The 19,778-nt window shown below is 42.0% G+C and overlaps 1 protein-coding gene across 4 annotated transcripts; it reads right to left on the bottom strand.

Annotated features, from left to right (window-relative positions):
- Positions 1-1,158: 1,158 nt before the first annotated feature.
- Positions 1,159-19,378, bottom strand: LOC137879381 (inositol hexakisphosphate kinase 2-like). Of its 4 annotated transcripts, XM_068720042.1 has the most exons (8): positions 19,149-19,378; positions 18,951-19,000; positions 16,592-16,750; positions 7,016-7,271; positions 4,545-4,779; positions 3,850-3,998; positions 3,178-3,353; positions 1,159-2,652 (listed from the first exon to the last, which is right to left on the bottom strand). In XM_068720042.1, the coding sequence occupies exons 1-8, from the start codon at positions 19,177-19,179 to the stop codon at positions 2,044-2,046; spliced, it is 1,665 nt and encodes a 554-aa protein (XP_068576143.1). In that variant the 5' UTR covers positions 19,180-19,378; the 3' UTR covers positions 1,159-2,043. The 4 variants fall into 4 exon arrangements, with proteins under 4 accessions (XP_068576143.1, XP_068576146.1, XP_068576147.1 ...); XM_068720045.1 differs by lacking the exons at positions 16,592-16,750; positions 18,951-19,000; positions 19,149-19,378 and adding exons at positions 12,707-12,827; positions 13,788-13,861; XM_068720046.1 differs by lacking the exons at positions 16,592-16,750; positions 18,951-19,000; positions 19,149-19,378 and adding an exon at positions 12,707-12,829.
- Positions 19,379-19,778: the final 400 nt, after the last annotated feature.

Below are 19,778 nucleotides of genomic sequence, written 5' to 3' on the forward strand. Positions count from 1 at the left end.
AACATCAGATCTATACTGCCTCAGGACTGACTGTGGCTCTGCAGCTGATCTTTGGCAGTATATTAAACATACATTTGCATCTAAAAGTTGCGTGCAAATACGGTATGTGCTCATAAACACCCCCTAACCCTGCCTCGACCCAGACTCTTAAAGGATAAAGTGTCTGTCCTTTACTGGGTCACAGTAAAGGTTTATTGCACTGTCCTAAACCACCACAGGATTACAGAATAAGCCAGTTCCAACATACAGTATATAAAGAACATATGTGTTGACAGTCAACCAATGGCATTATTGAGAAAAACAGTCTGCACAGCTAGTGGTGTGAAATATGGGGGGAAAAAAGTGTTTAAACTGTGTCCGATTTTTACATTCTAATTTAACAAAACAAGGTGTAGTCGCTTCAATTAAGATTGAAATGTCAAACAGCAAACTGTGTCCACAAAATGACAATGAATGAATATAAAATTGTTCTTTATACTTCAAATTGACTTGAAATGTGTGTGTCAGATGGATGTCTATGGCAGCAGTACATTCCAGAGAGAGTGGTGCATGCTTTCTGTTGACACAAGCCTGTGTCTGCTTAATAGCTCTTCTCCACACAGGCCGCCGGTACTCCTCATGACACAGCGCCTGTGTCTCTCGGAGCAGATTGTTCGACTCCTCTCTGTCCGCCTCAGACTGGTAAGAGATGGCCGGGACTGGCTGAGGCAGCCCAGGGTGTCGTCATCCTCCTCCTTCTGCCAAAACAACCTGTCTCTGTTTTAACATCTCTGCAATAAATAAATTCTTCTAGACTAAGGGAAAAAAGTCTATATATATGTCCGGGGAACCTTGTGTCTTGGCTGCACTCCACAGCATTTGCTCCAGTTATTTGTCTGCAAAGCAGATGGTGAGAGTGGGTCTGAATGCAGACCCATACTTTCCAGGGTGATTGTAGAGACATTAATAATTCTGTCATCACGTGTTTGTGTTGGCTGGTGCTCATAGAGCGGTCATTTGTACACACCCATGGGACGACCTCACATCCTGGATATTTACATGAAATTTGATTGCTGCACATTTAAATTAGCCAAGTCTCTGGTTTCTTTCAATAACCCAGTGATCATAAAGTTCCTGACCTTTTCAACAAATGACATCAAATATGAAAGAAGACAGATGTTAACACAAACCAGTGTCTTTATTTTCTTCGTCAACAAACTGTGGACAACACATACATACAAGATAGCGGTACCAAAGATGCCAAATAACAATATTAATTAATATCATTATTATAACATTAATAAATGGAATGTAGTACTCTTCATTCATATTCTTTTTTGAACTTTTAGTTTATTTTATGAAACATGTCAAATAAAGAAATAACTCTATGTCATCTGTCCCTGATACCTATATGAATATAGTCTCTTTGAGTGGAGACGAACAGGGATAGAAGGATGGCTGATTGAACAGGCAAAAAAGAAGACGCCTCCCATCGACTCTGTCCTCATACTCATACAACTCCTGCTTTCTCTCATAACCCTGTACCAGTGCAAACACACACATGTTCAACAGGATGTGTTTGTGTGTACAAATTGCTGACGCCTTCTTTGGAATCGGACATAAGGAAAACATTTCGTCTGGATCTGTCTCAAGACTTCAAACTGATTTAATTGCTGCCAACCTATTTGTCCCAACAGTGAACTGTTAAACAGAATGATGACGTCGGGTAAGTCACTACATCAGTCACAATCTGGGAAACCATTGGCTATCAGTGTGACAACGGATAAGATGCAGAATCTGTTTATAGAGATTACATCAGTCAAACAGATGGCTGGTTTATGTTATGTGCAGGCCTCGTTCGTATTCCAAAGACGGACACACACAACAACAGGAACATTGAGAAGCACCAACTGCAGAACCAGGAACTGGGTCCAATCACAGGCCAGGTCTATTTTTGAAGAGGAAAGGAGAAATCTCTCTCCGCCTCTGTAGTCCAGTCCTCCTCTTTATCCTCTGTGTTACTGTGCATCTGTGTCTGAATGTGTGTGCGTGCCATGTCAGTCTTCAGTCTGTGCTGTGGTTCTCCAGCTCGGAGATGATGGTGATCAAGTGCTGGAGACCAAAGATGTAGCCGCTGTCCCGGCCCTCGTACACCACGCTGTCCCCGTGGTAATGTCTGCAGGTGGTGTGGGCAAAATCTATCATTCTCACATCAACCGAGGGGCTACCAGCGTCTGAGCGGGACAGGCGAGCCTGGCTGACACCTGAGCTCCCGCCACTGGTGCTGTCATTGCTAGACGTGGAGGGTCTGCGGGTAAAACCAAGTGCACCTGCTACTTCACCCTCCTCCATTTCTGGTTCAGCCTCCACCTCCTCACCTTCATCCTCTTCTTCTTCTTCTTCTTCTGAGAGGCCGTCCTCAGTGTGTTTTTGGTGGGGCGCTCCGTCGTAGATGATGAGCAGAGAGCTGGAGTAGAAGCGATAGGATTCACAGGTTTCCAGGGCAGCTTGCAACTCTCTGAGCCTGCGCAGCACCGATGAGAAGAGCTCACTTCGTAGACGCCGTCCGCTGTGGAAGAATTGGAACAAAGCCTCCTTGAAGCCCAACACAGTCAGCCTGCGGCCATGGATCTTGTTCATGAACATCAGCTGGCCCGTGTCACACCGGTACACCTGAAGGGATGGAGAGATATAGAGGGTGACTACTTCTATAACACCCAAGACTTGTTTGACTATATTGAAAGAAGTGCCTAAAATTGGCTTTGTTTCACCCGGACTAGACTGGCCAGGTAGAAGAGATAATTAATGGTTAACTGTACAACAAATGTTTTGCCTCTTTTTTTTCTCGTTCTTAAATATTCCCGGCAGTGAAGGAAAAAAGGGCAAGTGTTCCAAAATGTACAGAGCCACTGTTTTGATTGATCATAGTCAGAGATGATGAACAAATGTCAGTTTTATTTAATAGCTAAAGGCAAATTTCACTGCCATTTGGTGCTTGACAGGTGCTAATTTCAGACTTTTGTCGCAGAGTAGATTCCATAACAATACATGGCAGTCAGGTTTATTTAAGGAATGGTTAACGAACAGTAGGAATAGTCTCATTAACAAGGAGATATAATATAACTACAGCACTTTAGAGGTGTTTCCCAAATGTTCAACCTGTGCCTTTAAAACGTAGCCATGAACAGTGAAGCTCACCTGCATGCCAGAGAGGCAGACTCCTAAAACAGATGCTGTACTCTGCTGGCACTTGTGCATCTTCCTCGCCTTTTTCTCTTCTGGGACCTCATCTCCATGCTGTTGCGTGCCCATCTTCAGGTCCAACACACACGGCAACGTGTGCCGCCACGTCAGATTCTCCAGCAGGAGGAATTCTGGTAAAACTGAGTCAAGGTGGCAAGAGCCAGAAAAAAAAGGGGCCACCTCTTACACTATGTTTACAACATACAACTGCTTAACAAGGTTAGATAAAAAAAACTGTGTCCATCTAAGTTTTTCCCTCCACAGGTTTAACTGCATTCACATAAATGCTACAATCCATGCAATACTGTATGTGGAGGCAAGTCACATCGATATCATGTAACTAATGGGAGTGCTTTGGAAGCACAACTCCACCAGACAAAGACATTGATAGCTAGAAATTGTAGGAGGTAAAGTCCCTCCGGTTACATGCTGCAGGCACTGACAATCATGTATACATTTCAGCTGCATCAGGTGTTAAGGTGTCCTGGTGGCTCAGTTGGCTGAGGCACGTACCATGACCTCTAGCCTTGAACCTCTGGACATTAAATCTTAATCCACTGTGATACTGAATGTCGTCAAAATAGGGGCCAAACAAACAGTGTAGTTGTCAGACAGGTGAAAGGATACTGTATTGGTTGCAGTGCATGGCCTTGTCCTTCATCTTCTGCAGGTGGTGCTGTTGGGTCCAGGGGTTGTGTTTGAGCTGTGGTACAGCGTTGCTGTGACTGCGCTCCAGTCTGTAGTAGAGCACCTCGGCCTCTTCCTCCAGCTTAACACTGGACGGCAGACGGAGAGAGAACGTCATTAGATTAAGGCACAAAGAAGAAAGAAAAAACAAACTCATCTGCTTGGGATCGTAGGTAAAGTATGTGTGTGGGCCTCAAAGTATAAAAAGAGGGCAGTAATAAACTGTTATATTGGATGTAAAGAGGAAACCAATGCTGTTGTGTCTTTTACTTACTATGATCCATCCAAAACATTTTAAATCAATCTCAACATTTATTTCGCCGTCAACCAGTATCAGGCTTACGGCCGTTCTGCCACTCCAAACCAGGGCTGACTAAGTGTTGGTGTATATGCAGACATGCATCTATTGTAGTTATATAAGCCTCTCTCTGGCTGCCAAGGCCATGGATCAGCCTTTCACAGTATGTAACGCATAAGGTTGTATGTGTAAGTTAATGTGTGCGTCATCTGTCAATTGATGTGAGTCTACAGACTACAGCTCTACCATTCATGGAAAACTAAAGATTGTTGTAAATAGATCGTGACTGGCCCACAGTGTACTGCTGTCTCTGATGGGACATTTTCTTTCATTTCACCTCTTGTCCTGGTCTTTACAAGAATGACGGCTTCTGCCATCTTTGCTGTAAGTTTCGCTGTCCACAAGCGGCCAGGATGCCATCATTTTCCCCCACATGAGCATCTCGCATTTGGGCTCGCTGTCGGCCAAGGGGTCCTTGTTTTCCAGATCATCTGCTGGGTCACTCTGGATGGGGTAAGCAATTAGGCAAAGGTTCCCTTCTTCGTCCTCCTCGAAGCTCACTGACACCACACCTGAGAGCCGAACATAGAGGGAAACAGAAAAACATCTGGATCATGGAGCAGGGAAGATATGTCTCTCATACTGAAGCAAAGCAAAATAAACACAAGATAACACAAGATCTTAAGTGCTAAGGATCTCTTATCCCCAACCTGCTGCTTTACGGAGTACTTTGTGTCTACACCCACATCTCTTTAAGACATCTGTCCTAACAATACCTGGACAAAATCACGACAAAGGATGGGACTGAGATACTGAGCTCTAAAAGCAACACAGAAAAGGACAGAATGAGAGAACAATCAATCAATAAATATCAGTGTGCTGGCATTGGGTTTTAATGGTGTAAACCTATACAAAAAAACAAACAATGCTCTTAAGTAGTAATGCTAAAATGCATATAGCAACACAGAGAAAATAATAGCCAGACATAAATGACACAAGGCTGCATAATTTAAGTTCTGTTTATTTGCCAAAAATTTAATCTCACACAGATGATGAGCAATATACAGAAATACCATACAGAAACAACACAGCATCACTGTAAATGTACACAGAAAAAAAGACATGCTAGTCTACAGGCTTCACCTACGAATGGAGAGCACAACAAATAACAGTCAGTAGGACAGGTTTGTATCATAAACATAAACATATCATAATCATAAAGTCTTTCCTCCCCATAGTGTCCAATAATATGGAATTATTAGAATAGAATGTAAGTTAAAAAATAAGTATGAAGAAGTGAAAATGCTGAAGTGACAAGACCGTTGCCGCAAAATATTCAAAGCAAAGCAAGAAAAGGGAATGACAGGTTTTTGTTGAGGCTCAGTATTTTGAAAAGGGGAAATTCCAGAGATGACAACTAGAATTCCCCCCTCATGGTTGTTTGCCTTCGCCAACTAGTCAAGTTGCAGTTTACATCCATGTCTGTCCAGACTCATATAATAGATGTAGTGATAAAAGGTATTATGTGTATTTTTTGGCAAAATTGACGTTATCACTATATTGATATGCATATCCAGTGAATCATTTCTAGTAAGAAACATGCAGTCTTTAGTTAGCGACTAGAGAGACTAGTTAGAGACTATTTTGACAGACGAGTACAGACTTTGTGGGCTATTGCCAGCGGAACTATCTCCAGAGCGACGCAGGGAAAAACCAAAAAGCTGGTTGGTGGACTTCCGCAGGTGCGAACAATATCCTCCTGTACCAATGAACATTTAGGGAATGAATATAGATGAGTCGAGGGTCTAAGGACAGAGGATGTTGTTTGCTGTACAGCTTGTGAAGGCAAATTTTGTATATAAAAAAAATATATAAGGATATAAAAATAAAATTGATTTGACTTGACTTCGTCAAGCTTTGTTGTTCTTGTTCTGCTGTTTGTCTATGGGTGCGAACGTTCATAGAGGGGAACAAAGCTGTGAAATATGGTCACAATCACACCTTCTGTTCCTGAGGTATGGCGTTGCATAATGGCCAGAAAAGTGTTTTTGCAAAACATCATGATGTCGCAGTGAAGTAAGTTAAATGTCATAATTTTATCCTATTAAGCATTTGTGTGAACTAATATGTTGCCAGCACTGAAGCATAAAAAAAACTGAAGTCCTTGTAATATGTGTGAGTGATATACAGCTGCCCTCATTAAGAGGTGACATGTTAAACCATCAGTCCACCACGCTCTGTTTGCTAATGTCACTTACTGTGCTTCATTTTCTTTAAGATTCTAAAAAGGGTGTGGTGGTGATGTGACCATTGGGTTTGTGGACTAATCCACAGTCGTCCAGAGGTTTAGGAGAGGTCTGCCAATGTTGACATTTCAGATGCAAATGACCTTGTGGGGGATTTTGGGATCAAAGCGAGTAAGAATCTCACTTGGTATCATTTTCACCGGGCTGGCCGTCTGCCAGAAAAATAAATGGGTGACGTACCTGTGTTAGTGCAGCCTCCTACAAATAGGACATCGCAACCGGGTGGTATGTTTGCAGGAGGCCCACATATAGCTGCAGGTGCAGCACCCTCCTGTGGCACAATTTGAAACATGCTGCTGACAAGCACCTGGAAACAACACTTGAGCAGGAGCAGAGAGCTCTGTTTCCACTAAATCTGAGAAATTAACACGCAACCTGCAAAGCATCATCTCCCACCTGCCTTTCACATAAGCACATAGATCAGTGAAATAAAGAAAGCGAGATGAAGAACAACACAGCATAACACAACACCGGTTAGCGAAGGAAGGATAGCTTGCATTACCTCTATACTGGGGGGTAAACTTCCTCATTGCTGCAGGCACACTCTTGTAGAACTGATGTTCGCGGGGGATGAGGGGTTTGCAGATGGTCTGCTCCCCGAGGCGCAAGACGCAGCAATGTCCCCCCACTTGGTGTAGGAAAGGCTCAAGCATCACCCCTTTCTCCATGTAGCACTGCTGCTGCTGTTGCTGCTTTTGCTCTGCATCCACGGCCTTCTGGGCCTGAGCCTCCACAGCCGGACCCATCCTCCTCTGGTGCTGACCACACCGCCGTGGGCATTAAGACAGCAAGGAGGAAATAGAAGAGAAACAGAACAATAAAAAAGCCAAGTTTTAGTGGATATCTTATTCCCTTTTTAACTCCTTGTCTGGCAGTTTGTGTAGCTGAGTAGAAACAGAAAGCCACAGAAAGTCCTTTAAATGTTGACGTTTGGACTAGAGCTGCAGCGTCAGATAAAGCACACAGAGATCCTGCTTGTGCCTCCACCTCAGACAGAGAAAGCTCTCTGACAGCTGAGAGCTGGCTCTCCACTGGTAAAGCTCTCACAAGCCTGACACTGGGCCCACCCCCATAACAAGCAATCCACCAATCAGGAGCGCCCAAAGCAGGTTGTTGGGTGGTAACCCTTCAAGGGAAAGAAGCTAGCACACAAAGACAGTGGTGGGAGGGGGGAGTCTGCCGGAAGGGAGAGAGAGAGAGAGAGCGAGAGAGAGAGAGAGAGAGAGAGAGAGAGAGAGAGAGAGAGAGGAAAGGAGAATAAAAACAAGGGGGGAGGGCAAAGCTGAGCCCAGCTGTTTCTCTCTCTGTCACAGCAGGTTTTAACAACCTGACACGACAAGTAACACCATTTCCTCATATAAAGTGAGGTTTAGAGAAAGGAACAACCGAACAAATGGGAGATTGGAACACAGAAACCGGAGTGCAGTACAAAATACAAAATGACTTAATAACTACACAGAAAACTTGGACTGAAAGAACCAACAGCTTTGACATGAAAAGCGAAACATGGTGCAAGACGCCTTCATTTTAATGTTGTCACACTTACAGTAGAAGTAGTATTAGCCATCGAAAATTGCTGCTCCCAGCTGGAGGATCTGTGGCGGCCAGCAGGTCCACCAACATTGCTTTCATTTTTTATGCAGTTCTGTTGAAAAAAGCGTCTCTTTCATAACTATTAGCAGAAGGTAGCTTATAATCAGATGCGTGTCTCTTTAAACCTCACTCTGTCTGGATAGATTAGTTAATGGATAAAACCAACAATCTATCAGTGTTTTCCAAAACGCTTCTGCATAAAATGTTCATGATCTCATGATGTGATAATAACAAGCTTTACTAAAAGTTTGCTGTGGGAAGCACACTCCCTCATACACATGAAAAATAAGAAGAACAGAAGATTTCTGGCACACTGGGTCAATGAAAATGTCTAGCGGCAATGGGCAAACTTGAAGTAAAATGGTCACACTTGAGTGGTCTGATGATTCAGCTTCCATAATCCCTGCTCATTCTGGTGGAAAGATAAAGCATTGCAATGTTTCTACACATGGTGTTTAGGGACGTTACGAGGCCCCTCTGTGTTCGCTACACCGGGGGATCAATTACCAACCATCAGGGATCAGCTTCAGATCAGCATGGATCCTATCAATTTTAGATGGCTACTACTGTAAGAGGCACTTTGGCCTTACTTAATATTCATGTTTTTCCATAACACAATGCCCTTTTTAACTGACTGGAGTAAAGGTCTAAAATATAATTTGACAGATGGCAAAATCAACTTACTAACTCAAAATGTAAGAACTAAGAAGATAAGTTTATATAATTGATATAATAATTGTATAGTATGCATGCAGCTTTAAAAAATAAAATATTTTTTGTATTTACTTCTCCCACCTACACCCCGAATTATAGTGGTGTAGCAACAATATGCTAGACCATAAAACTTGATGAATGAATAAGAGTTGTGGGGAATCCTGCCTTTATTTAAACTCCATCGTAAAGTGAAATTCTTCCAGACCATAGCAGAGCCTATGGCTCAATAAGAATTTAATTGAAAAATGTAAAGAAACTGAGAAAGTAGAAGATGTTGATGGCAGCAGAGGTTGTGGATAAAATAAGGAGGGGTGACAAGAGCGGGTTGCTAGGAACTCATGCTGTGGCCAGAGTGGAAACTATAATCCTCATTCACCCTCCTTCCCTTCTTGACACAGATTATCGTAGCAGGCAAAACAACATCTGATCGTCATTCCCTGCTTTCTCCATTCATGTGCGTCCACCTTTACGCTGCTGGTGGGAACACATAGCACAGACAGAAGTGCATGGTGTATTACCAAAACGCATGTCTGTGGGTTCTAAAATATCATGATGTATTTTTTCTGTACTTGTGAGTGTGTGTGTGCTTGCGTGTGTGCACAGGCACGTGGGTTTGTGCTGTACATTACAGTTGGACACTGGCTGGTTGTGCAAGGAGCAGAGTCAGAAAGCCAGAGCTAATCTCTCTAATCCTCCCTTTAGGAACACAAGTAGAAGTGAAACTATGCCAAACAAGTAGGAAATAGCCACAGTTACACTTAAACACACGTGTGTTGTGCTTTCTGTCTGATGGTGGACACAGAGGTGCAGAGCTCTTGCAGTAGTAATCCCTGAGTTTATGACCACATGGTTGTCCTGCAGCGTTAACATACAACTATGTCAATGTCAACTCCTGTATTGCATGCTGTATTAAAATTAGATCAAAGAGAGAGTGGCAGATAGCTGGCAATGTCAAAAACCAACATTAAAGAAGCTCAATTCGGAACTCAAAAACAAATCTATGATTGAGGGATTGCCTCCACACGGCTCTCAATGTGGCGAAGGCTGAGCCAGCGGCTAGCAGCTAACGGTGCTAACAGCATGAACAGTGCAAACAAAGGCAACAGTGCTAACAGTGTTAACCAGAGGGGAACAAAAGGGTGGGCGCTAAACTTACGCGAGGACGCCATCGCTCATCGGATAACAGCGTTATCAGTGATAACTGAGGTATGAGAGCAGTGCAGAGGCCACTAGCTGGGCACAAAAACAGGGACTCTTAGCCAGACCAGCTACTTAAACACAGCAAAGAGAAGCACGGATTACAACACACAGAGAGGGAGACTTTATTCTAAAACAAGTACCAGGTCCCGATTACTTTCCACAACTTCTGCCAATGGAAAAGCAAAAAGAACGGTTCCAAGCATGTCGAGTCGTGTCGAGTCGTACCATGCAGTGGAAATGCAGTAATTGAAGCCCAAACTGTGAATTGATTATGAACTGTGCAGTTGAAATTACATGCTGTAGAGAGCAATGGAAATAAAAAAGGAGACAGCGGAGTGAGCGCCGTGACCTTGGAAGAAATGGGCCGAGACCAGCATGGGGCAGTTAGCGGGGGCTTTTCACAGCGCCGATGAGGTATGTGCCAGTCGCAGACAGAGACACTGGGATACGCAGCTAACAAGAAGTTGGAATCCAGAACCACAACAGGTGTGGGAAACAGCTTTGCAAATGGATTTCAAAGCCCTGTTTTTTTTCTTCAGCCTTATGATTGTAATTATAATTTTGGTTTCTTCTATGACAGCAAGCGAGATTCAGGTTCAGTTCTCAACTAGACTGATTCCACACACTGGAAATGAGCTGGAATGTGTTAACTGTGAAATCAATCTTAATAAAACACACAATATATAGTATGTAACTATAGAAATTGTCACAGAGGTACACACAGTAAATGTCACCAGTCTATCACACAAGTAACAAAGATAAACAGACCATCGAATTTACATTAAAAGCCATTTGCAAAGCTGAGGTTCAAAATACATCTTTATATCTCAGTTAACCAGCATCAAACACTCTTTTGTAGCTGTTGCCATTGAAATGACATAAGAAACAGCCGCCATAGCTAAAGACCAAGTCTACAATCATGTTAACCATTTCTCTCATTCTTAAAAATGCACTTTGAGCCAGTTTTTTGCTAATATACTTTACACTGGAGCACAAACTATTGCAAAGCTGTTTCATTGATAATAATTGACAATTTTAAATCAACAGCCTCGCACCCAACTTACTACACATGCATGTCTTTGTCTTGTAGAGGAAAACTGCATCCGCTTGAGGACACCAGCATTGACGCGAGACGATCTTGCAAAAAGCCCCACACAAAGTACCGGAAATCAAACCTGGATCCATCTTCCTTGATTTATGCTACACACAAAGCTGAAGCCACCATCTCTCCTATCGTACTATATTTCACCTTAAAACGTTGTTTAACTGTGCATTACCTTCTACTCCATACATTTATTCAAAGACAAAACCCTGCAAATAACATCCTTCCTCACCATGATCAACATATTTACGGAGATCAAGGGGGCTCATCTAGCAAACTTAATCTGTGAGCTTTCGTCTATCAACATTAACAGGGCAGCAAAGGGGACAGAGGGGGAGGTCAAGTGGGTCGATGATTCATTGATCAAGGTAGCTCTAGAGGACTTCACAGCAGGTTAAGGCGTCCTAGAAAGGTGATCGGCAGATATATCCGTATTAAGAGGGCCGGTGTGGAGGATGGTTGGTGGAGGGGAGGGGAGTGCAGTCTGTCTTTTGCCCTTGTGTGGCCATTGACATTGGAGGAGAAAGCTAATATGGAGGTGCTGAGTGAATTTAGATATAAAACAAATGCAAGGGACACAGTAAAGAGAGACGGGGAATGTGAAGGGCAAAGTAGTAACAAAGAGCACACACACACACACGCACACACACACACACATAAACTTGGATAGGTCTATCACGTGGTTCTTATTTCCAGTAAACACAACAATCTTACAAACAACTACTCCTTTATACATAAATGCCTCTTCTAAATGTTAAGTGTATGCTCGGTATTTTTCATGGTTCTCAGAACTTGTTTGTTGTGTGCTTTTGTACTGCTGACCTTATCTAGCTCAAGAGCCTTAAAAGATTTAGGACGAGACAGATAATCTGAATGAGGTGGCATGAGTCTGGATCTATACCTGGACCATTTTAGACAGTGGCCCAGGGGAAGCATGCAAAGACACATCAACTCATATTCAGGTGAGCAGAACTCTCAAAAGTCATGAAAATCACACATGCAGACAGGCAGAAACGAAGCAACACATACACACAACAAAGTAAAATAAAAAAAAAAAAATTGCACCAACACATATATACAAACACACAAGCTTTACCTCAGCTGGTCGGGCACCTGGCATGGGTGCAGCGTAGAAAGGCTGATCTTACCCGTGTGGTGGTTTTTGGGGTCATTTTACAGACTGATCACCTCACATGACATCACACCAGATAAACACTTAAGCCCCCACTAAAAATACCACATGCTGTAAGTAATTCAGGCTGCGGACTAGCTATAAATAAACAGCTTGCTCCATTACAAATGCAAGAGACAAATAAACACAGGGATCACAGAGAAAGGAAACAATTCACTTGTCAAAAGAGATTTTGCACAGAGAACACTTTGACCTGCCAAACACAGGTATAGCAGGTTGATATATATAATGGTTGATTCCATTTAGGCGTGCCAACCCACTGCCTGGTCTACTGGCACACTGAAATACAACAAGGCCAGCGTTGATGTTGTTATACCCGCGCTTTTCTCGCTATCACACAAAACTATCTCAAAAAACTATCTCACATTAAATATCCAATTATTTAGACTCACTGTGGCACACTGGGTCGACGGTTCGATCCTTGCCTGGGACGTGTCCTGTGTCGAAATGTCCCTGAGCAAGACACTGAACCCCTAATTGCTCCCCGGGCGCTTCTCAGCAGCCCACTGCTCCCTATAAGTTGGTGATGGGTTAAAAGCAGAGGCTAAATTTCGTATATGTGTACAAAATGTATGACAATAAATAAAATTTCATTTCATTTCATTAATTTTTCATTCAAAGGACACTCTCTCAAATAGTCTTTAAATTCTGCCAAAAGAGATGGTTTCTTTTTTTCTTTTTCTTTTTAAAGCAGTTATTATGACGTAGGTAATGGAATGATAAGAGTCCGGGACTATAGATTACAGTTAGATTGGGTTACGTTGGGTGCGTATGGGCATGTGTGTGTGTGTATGTTTTTATAAGAGGCAACAGTATGCGTCCGAGTAGTCTATGAGATGTGTGGCGGAAAGACAAAAGACGTAGTGAAATTGTTGCAGTGGTAACAAATAAATATACGCTTCAACAGTAATATCTAATAATGACAATATAATGACATGGTATCACATAATGGTCATATAATAATAATAATAATAATAATACAAGCAATAATTATAATAACCATCATAATAGTTGTGATTACATTGACATAGCAATTTGTTGTGCTGCCTTTGGCCCAGCCGTAAAGCTCAGCACCACTGGACAGAACATGGGAATGTGGACGTCACACACTTCCTGGATATATGCTTAAATCCGTTCACACTTCTAAGAATTATTAGACAGACACTGGCTTCAGTCTATTGACACAATGCAGTATGGCAGATAACTGCTAACTGGTTCTTACGCTACTGAATGCCTCATGCACACTGTGTTTTTATCGCTGGAACAGGATTTGGCATTCATTGACAGCAACGATAAGGCACAACATAACTAATTAATTTGACATCAAGCTACAATGTGAAGAATTAAGCGGAATTTCTTAAAGATCCCTTGTTGTTATGATGTTTTTCTTTGTATATCGCCAATTATATATTTATGTGGTTCATATTTACACAAACTAAAGAAGTGAGCCTCGTACAGTGACAATAAACCTACATTGCCTAAGTTGTTTTGCTTCTGGCATTCCCTCAGGCCTGGACTGGACTATTTCCATGTCCTTTTGGCTGTGTTCCTCCTCTGCAGCTGGGACGGTCAAAGGGCATTGGCTCACCCCCTCTCTTTAGTTTAGTTTCTAGGAATCTTCTGAGACGGGACAGCAGAGCAGTGTTTTCTTTTGGCTTGGTTGGAGAAAACCTCTGCCTCTCACACGGACCCTGCTCAAAAAAAATATGTAATTCTATTCAGAGGAAAACAACAAGTTATTCTCATCATAATAACCCCGGCCAACAGTTATGAAGCCAATGGTAATGTGATTGAGTGGTTCTTTCATCTAAAAACGGAAAAAACAACCAAAGTTTCAGGAGCAGAAACAACGTGATGAAATAGTTAATATCCTCAAAGTATTACTGCAAATATCTGCTTAAACATAAACCCACAAATTACATCGGTCAGTTGCAGTTGTCTTTATGTCTAGCCTTGTGGGCAGGTAAACGGTAAACCCCAGATAACCATTATAGCCGCTCTGTATTTGGCAGGAACCCTTGAGTTGTGTTACATCATGTGAGGAAGTGGTACCTGTCGACATATCAGTATCACAAGCACCCAGTCACTCCTAACTCAGCTCCTAACCCAGCTGTATTTGGGCTGAATCTTGGGTTGAGATGATCCAATAGATAGGGACCATGACACAGTTGTATGTCAACAACACTCAACACCCCGGACACTTGAAGGCCCAGACAAAACACAAAATACAGCAGATGCTGCAGTTGCAAAAGCACAGGCCAGGGGTGAATCTGTTTGTGTTTTAAATGCAGTGTCAGGGACATTTCCATGTAGCGGTAATTTACATACACTTTTGCATTGACATGCTAGACCTGAGTTGCCTCCAGACATGGGTACCATAGCTTTCCATGTATTTCAAAAGCCTGAAGAATACACAAGTACTTGTTTTATTTGATCCTAATGGCAAGGTCTCTATGTTTGAAACTGTTAAACGTAAAGCATCTGCTCAAACAACGAACACACTCTGTTTTCACTCACCACACTCATGCACCTTATTGCATAATGTTAAAAGCTAGGCAGTGACATAAACACAATGGCATGCCCTCAGTGTCTCCAGACCAAAGCTCTTTCTCACAAACTGTCTTTCTCACTCACATTTTTGTGGATAGCCAAACAGAAATTGGAGGCAGCTATGTCTTAACCAGAAGGGACACTGCAATGTGTATCTAATATATCAAGTATTTAAAAGTAGGGACAGAGTCATGCTATTATTAAAAGAGCCAAGAATTTCAAAATATGAAGGAAAGAAATTTAAGACAAAAGGATATGTGAGAAGAAAACTGGATGAGGTAAGATCGGGACACTAAAGGAAATGATGAAGGAACAAGTGGAGTGGAGCCTAATAAAAGAAAGACTGAAGGTAAAATGAAGCCATGGTTTGAAAGCTGATATCATCATATTTAAATACATGTGATCATTGCAGTGAGAAGACAACTGCTTCATCCAGGACACCCAATATTGTAAATTATCTCAGCATATGAAGGCAAACAAACTCAGCACCTGCTGACTTCTACCCAGGTGAATATTAATCCTTGGAAAAAGGCCACACACGTGCAAAAACACAAGACGGAGTACAGTTACAGCAACTTAGAGGCTTGGTGCACTGCAGAGTGACTTACTGAAGTACATGTTTTTACATGCACAAACAAACGCAAGCAAGAACACGCCGTGTCACACACATACTTGGCTACACACCTGAGAGTCTATTCATTGTGACAGGCATGATAGACACCTGGGGCTATTGAGTGTTGTGTGCTACTGTGATACTCCACTGGATGATTTGACTCTGCTGTTCAATCTGCTTGCATTGCAGGCTGCATCTGAACTCAGAATCTCAGCACAAGGAACATAAAACAGTCCTATGACCAGGATGGGAAGTAATCTGTCACCTGTAAAATGCTTGTAGATGTGAGATCTTGTTCATTTAGCCCTTGTTGGAGCTGCTTTATGTGAGAATCTACCCAAACTCCTATTCCTGGCGCATGGCATGCTACTTTCGTTTCCTACTAAACTTTAAACTGCTTTTCTCAAAATAACGTATCCACTATAAAACATCATTAACACACTAAAATATATACATTATTCATTATACAAAGCAAACACATTTCAGTATTAAGTATAGTATTCCATATCATTTTATTGGAAGGCAAATATGGCACAACTTGTGATTTAAAATTTCAACATGATTCCTATAATTACTGTGGCACCGACTGCCATCAAAATGTAGGAAGAAGCACCATTTAGTGTGGTCTTATGATGGAGGTTTTGTGTAGTATTTAATTAGCGCAAAAAAAAAAGATGACTAGGAAGAGACATAAAGTTTCACAAGTGAGAAAATAGTGAGGAGATTTATAGTGAGATCTGTGATGAAATGTGTGTTTACACTGTCTGTGTGGGTATGGATGTTGGCGGGTGATACAAAGCAGCGTGGGCTGCGTTGGCAGCAGTGCAGTGTGTTTCTGTGCCACAGACAGCTCTGCACTGCAGGGCTTGTGTGTGCACGTGAGGAAGAGTGCACATGTCAGAGGATTTCAGAAGAGCCCATCCAAACTCCCTTCTGAAGACGCCCTTCCCCCTTCAGACAAAATCTACACCCGTTGCTGCACTAATGAAGCCCTCATTTTTAAGCCCACATTTTTCCTCATAATCAAAACACATCACTGTGTTAAAATTGAGATATCTTTCTAACCCTCCTCGCGTCACTCTGTCTCTTTCTCTCCTGAGCTAAAGTTCTGTACCTGTGAGCGGTGCAGGTGATACAGAAGCAGGATTGTGAAGAGGGTGCCGAGACTGCTGGGGTTTGGGGTGCAGGGTCTGATGATGGTTTCTGAATGGGCACTGATGGGAAAAAGCTTGGTCTTGTTCAAGGAAGCTGACTGAAGAACACCTGCAAAACACTCACAAAGAGACAGAAAGAAAAGATAATAATAATAATACCATTATTTATAAAGTGCTTTCAAAACAAGTTTCAAAGTCCTTCACACACAATACAACAAGCAAATAATTAGTTAGTACATTTTATGATAAAAAAAACAGTGAAATCAATAAAAGTCTGAACTAGTACGTTTTCAAAAGTTAGCTTCCCTGATCTCCAGCAGCAGGTTCAGAACAGAAAAGTCACCTTAAGTTTTCAGGTTGGACCCAGGTATGGCCAGGAATGACCTACCAGAGGATCTCAGGTTGCATTTAGGTTCTCAGGAGGTCAGGAGATCAGTTCTATATTCTGGAGCTAGCCCCCTATGAGCATTAAAAGTTATCATTAAAATCCACTCTAAGACGGTGTGATGCGTTCTCTCCTGTTGGAACTTGTTATGTCACGCAGCAGCATTTTTAATCACCTGAAGTTTATTGAGTTTTTGTTGCATCAGGCATGACAGTTATCTAACCGGGGAAAAATGAATAGAGGCATTACTGTTTCTAAATTTGTAGCAGTTAAAAAATATGAATTTTGATCATTTGGAAAAAACATGATTAGACAAATGAAGAGAAACGCTGGTCAAAGTTGAGGTGGTTGTTAAAGATAATATCCAGGTTTCTGAAAGAGTTAGTAACGTTAGATGAGAAAGGACCAAGATGGGAAGAAATATCATTCTGTGACAAGTCTGGAACTATGATAATAGCCTCCGATTTTTCTGAGATGAACAGTAGAAAATGTGTCACATCCAGTTATTGATATGATAACTGTAATGCACATGAGGAGGTTGTTTAATTGATTTGTGTCATTAGTGTCAAGGGAAAGATATCATTGTGAATTGTCTACATGTAACTGATATTATGTTTTTAATAATATAACCAAGTGGTAGCATGTAAATGGTAAATAGTAAGTGCCCAATACCAGATCCCTGTGGAGCTGCATATTTTAGAGATACTGAAGCTGATTGATAATTCCTAATTTCCACAACAATTTTACATTCCTGGAAGATAAAAGCTGAACCAATCTAAAACCAAACCTGAGAAGCCAACCTGAACGTTAAAATACTATGATCAACGGTGTAAGAAGCCGCAGACAGATCTATCAGTGTGCTGATCACAGTCAGCTGCTTAGTGAAGATCATTTAAAACCCTACGGAGTTCGATTTCAGTGCTATAACCTGCCCTAAAAACTGACTGAATTTCCTCAAAGAGATGATTACCATTCCAAAAAGAATTGATCTGCTCTGACATTTGCAAGGAAGAGCAATTATTTAGATTGGCTGGAAATTAGTATCTGGGTCTAGTGCAGGTTTTTCAAGGAGAGGTTGTACCACTGCCGTTTTAAAACGGATAGTACTGGTATCAAGAGAGGAGGTTGAGTTTTTGATTTTGTCAAAGAAAAAACATTGGACATTTAACATTTGTCAATTGATGTCCCAATAATAGCAGGGAGAGGATGACTGACATCTAAATCTGAATTTGAGTGGAGAAAAGGAAGTTTGAATTATTTATCAAGACCAATTATTCAAATAACCTATTTCCTTTTTAGGGAGTTCTCCAAGATAATTTAACAAATGAAAAGATTTACTGAATAGTGCAAGGTGTGGAGACCTGAGAAGTCCTAGGGTACAGATTTACCCGTCAGATCATCTCAGCTGTGATGCAACACGTGCATTATGAGACATGGACATGCTGTTGAAACCCTAACAGAAGGTCACATAGTCGTAATTTCTAAATCAGACTCAGAGTCTATCCCTCTGATGACTTCCTTGTGTGGCATTTATATCAGTCTTAACACAGGGCATATCAACTTTCTGTCCAAATGTCTCTACTCAGAGCCAGGACAATATTTGGCATTAGGATGGACTTTCCCCACTGGCTGGAGTTTAGTTACAATACAGTGTACCATAAATTATATAAAATAAATAAATTATTTTTACCCCCTGGTGAAAGATGTTTGAATCAACAGGTATGCTGTCTGTCTAAACTCTACTAAAATCCATAACACTAACATGACCTGGTCTAGTAAAACCACACCCGAGACACAGTCGGGGTCAAAAGGGGAGGTAGAGAATGAGCCCACCAGGTGGAAAGGGGAAAGACTGATAGCAGAAAGTAAAAAATTAGTGCACCACTGAAGTAATGGAGGGTAAATTGCAGACAATTGAGGAAGTCCATGCCTACCTGAAGCTCAAACACCTTGTTCCTGGCTTTGTGTGCTCGAAGGACAACGCCTGCAAAACACACAGAAACACATAAACACCACTTCAGAGTTCTGACTGTGCATATGTTGCTAAACAAAACGTCAATAAGGTTACACAAACACAGTCATAAACAAAGCCAAACCCCCAAAATAGAAACCGTTGTTTCCATCCCACTGACCTCTTATACCCTGGCAGTGTTTTTTCGCCATCAAGGACAGTTGCTTAAGTGCAATTCTCCAGAGGCCAAACCCCGCAACTGAACTCTCAGCAAGTCAGCGGAAGATTAGAATTCACTCTGCCCAACTCTCTCGTGCCCGGTAGGCAGGGAACAGGCTGTTCCTAAAACACAGTGCACACACACACAAACATACATACATGAGTAGTGTCGGACATGGCATGAAAGGTGCATGTGTGTGCACACATTGAGGGCGGCCAGGCATAGAAACTTCAGAAAAAAAGGTGATGCCTGATTAATCAGACCCAGCACAATGATGGGAACACACAGACGCAGCATTTTCTGAATGTTCAGGTCCTAAACGTGAAGCCAAGCTGGGGTCTCCACAGGGAGAAACTAGGTCCTGCATCGACAAAAATAGATAAAGACTGTATTATCCAGAAGGAGGGAAGTCCTTGGAACCGAGAGATGTGAGACAGAAGACGGGCTGCAAATGTGGAGAAACAATGAAGGGAGTCAGACGCCAGACAGACACACAGATATGGACTCTAAATGAGCCGTCAGTGCCAACAAATGCTTCGATAGTGCAAACAGAGGCTAAATATAAACTCAGTAATCCCTCAACAAAAGGGC

The sequence above is a fragment of the Cebidichthys violaceus genome, unplaced genomic scaffold (assembly GCF_023349555.1).
Source record: "Cebidichthys violaceus isolate CVI_PGR_0920_01 unplaced genomic scaffold, fCebVio1.0.p SCAF_25, whole genome shotgun sequence".
NCBI lineage: Eukaryota > Metazoa > Chordata > Actinopteri > Perciformes > Stichaeidae > Cebidichthys > Cebidichthys violaceus.

Excerpts from the sequence above, each read along its gene's own strand:
- LOC137879381 (XM_068720042.1), bottom strand. The coding sequence starts at position 19,179 with ATGGCGAAAAAACACTGCCAGGGTATAAGAG. Across the intron at positions 16,751-18,950 it reads ACAAGGTGTTTGAGCTTCAG|TGTTTTGCAGGTGTTCTTCA; the intron begins GTAGGCATGGAC and ends TCTCTTTGTGAG. Across the intron at positions 7,272-16,591 it reads ATCACCTGCACCGCTCACAG|CACCAGAGGAGGATGGGTCC; the intron begins GTACAGAACTTT and ends CGGTGTGGTCAG.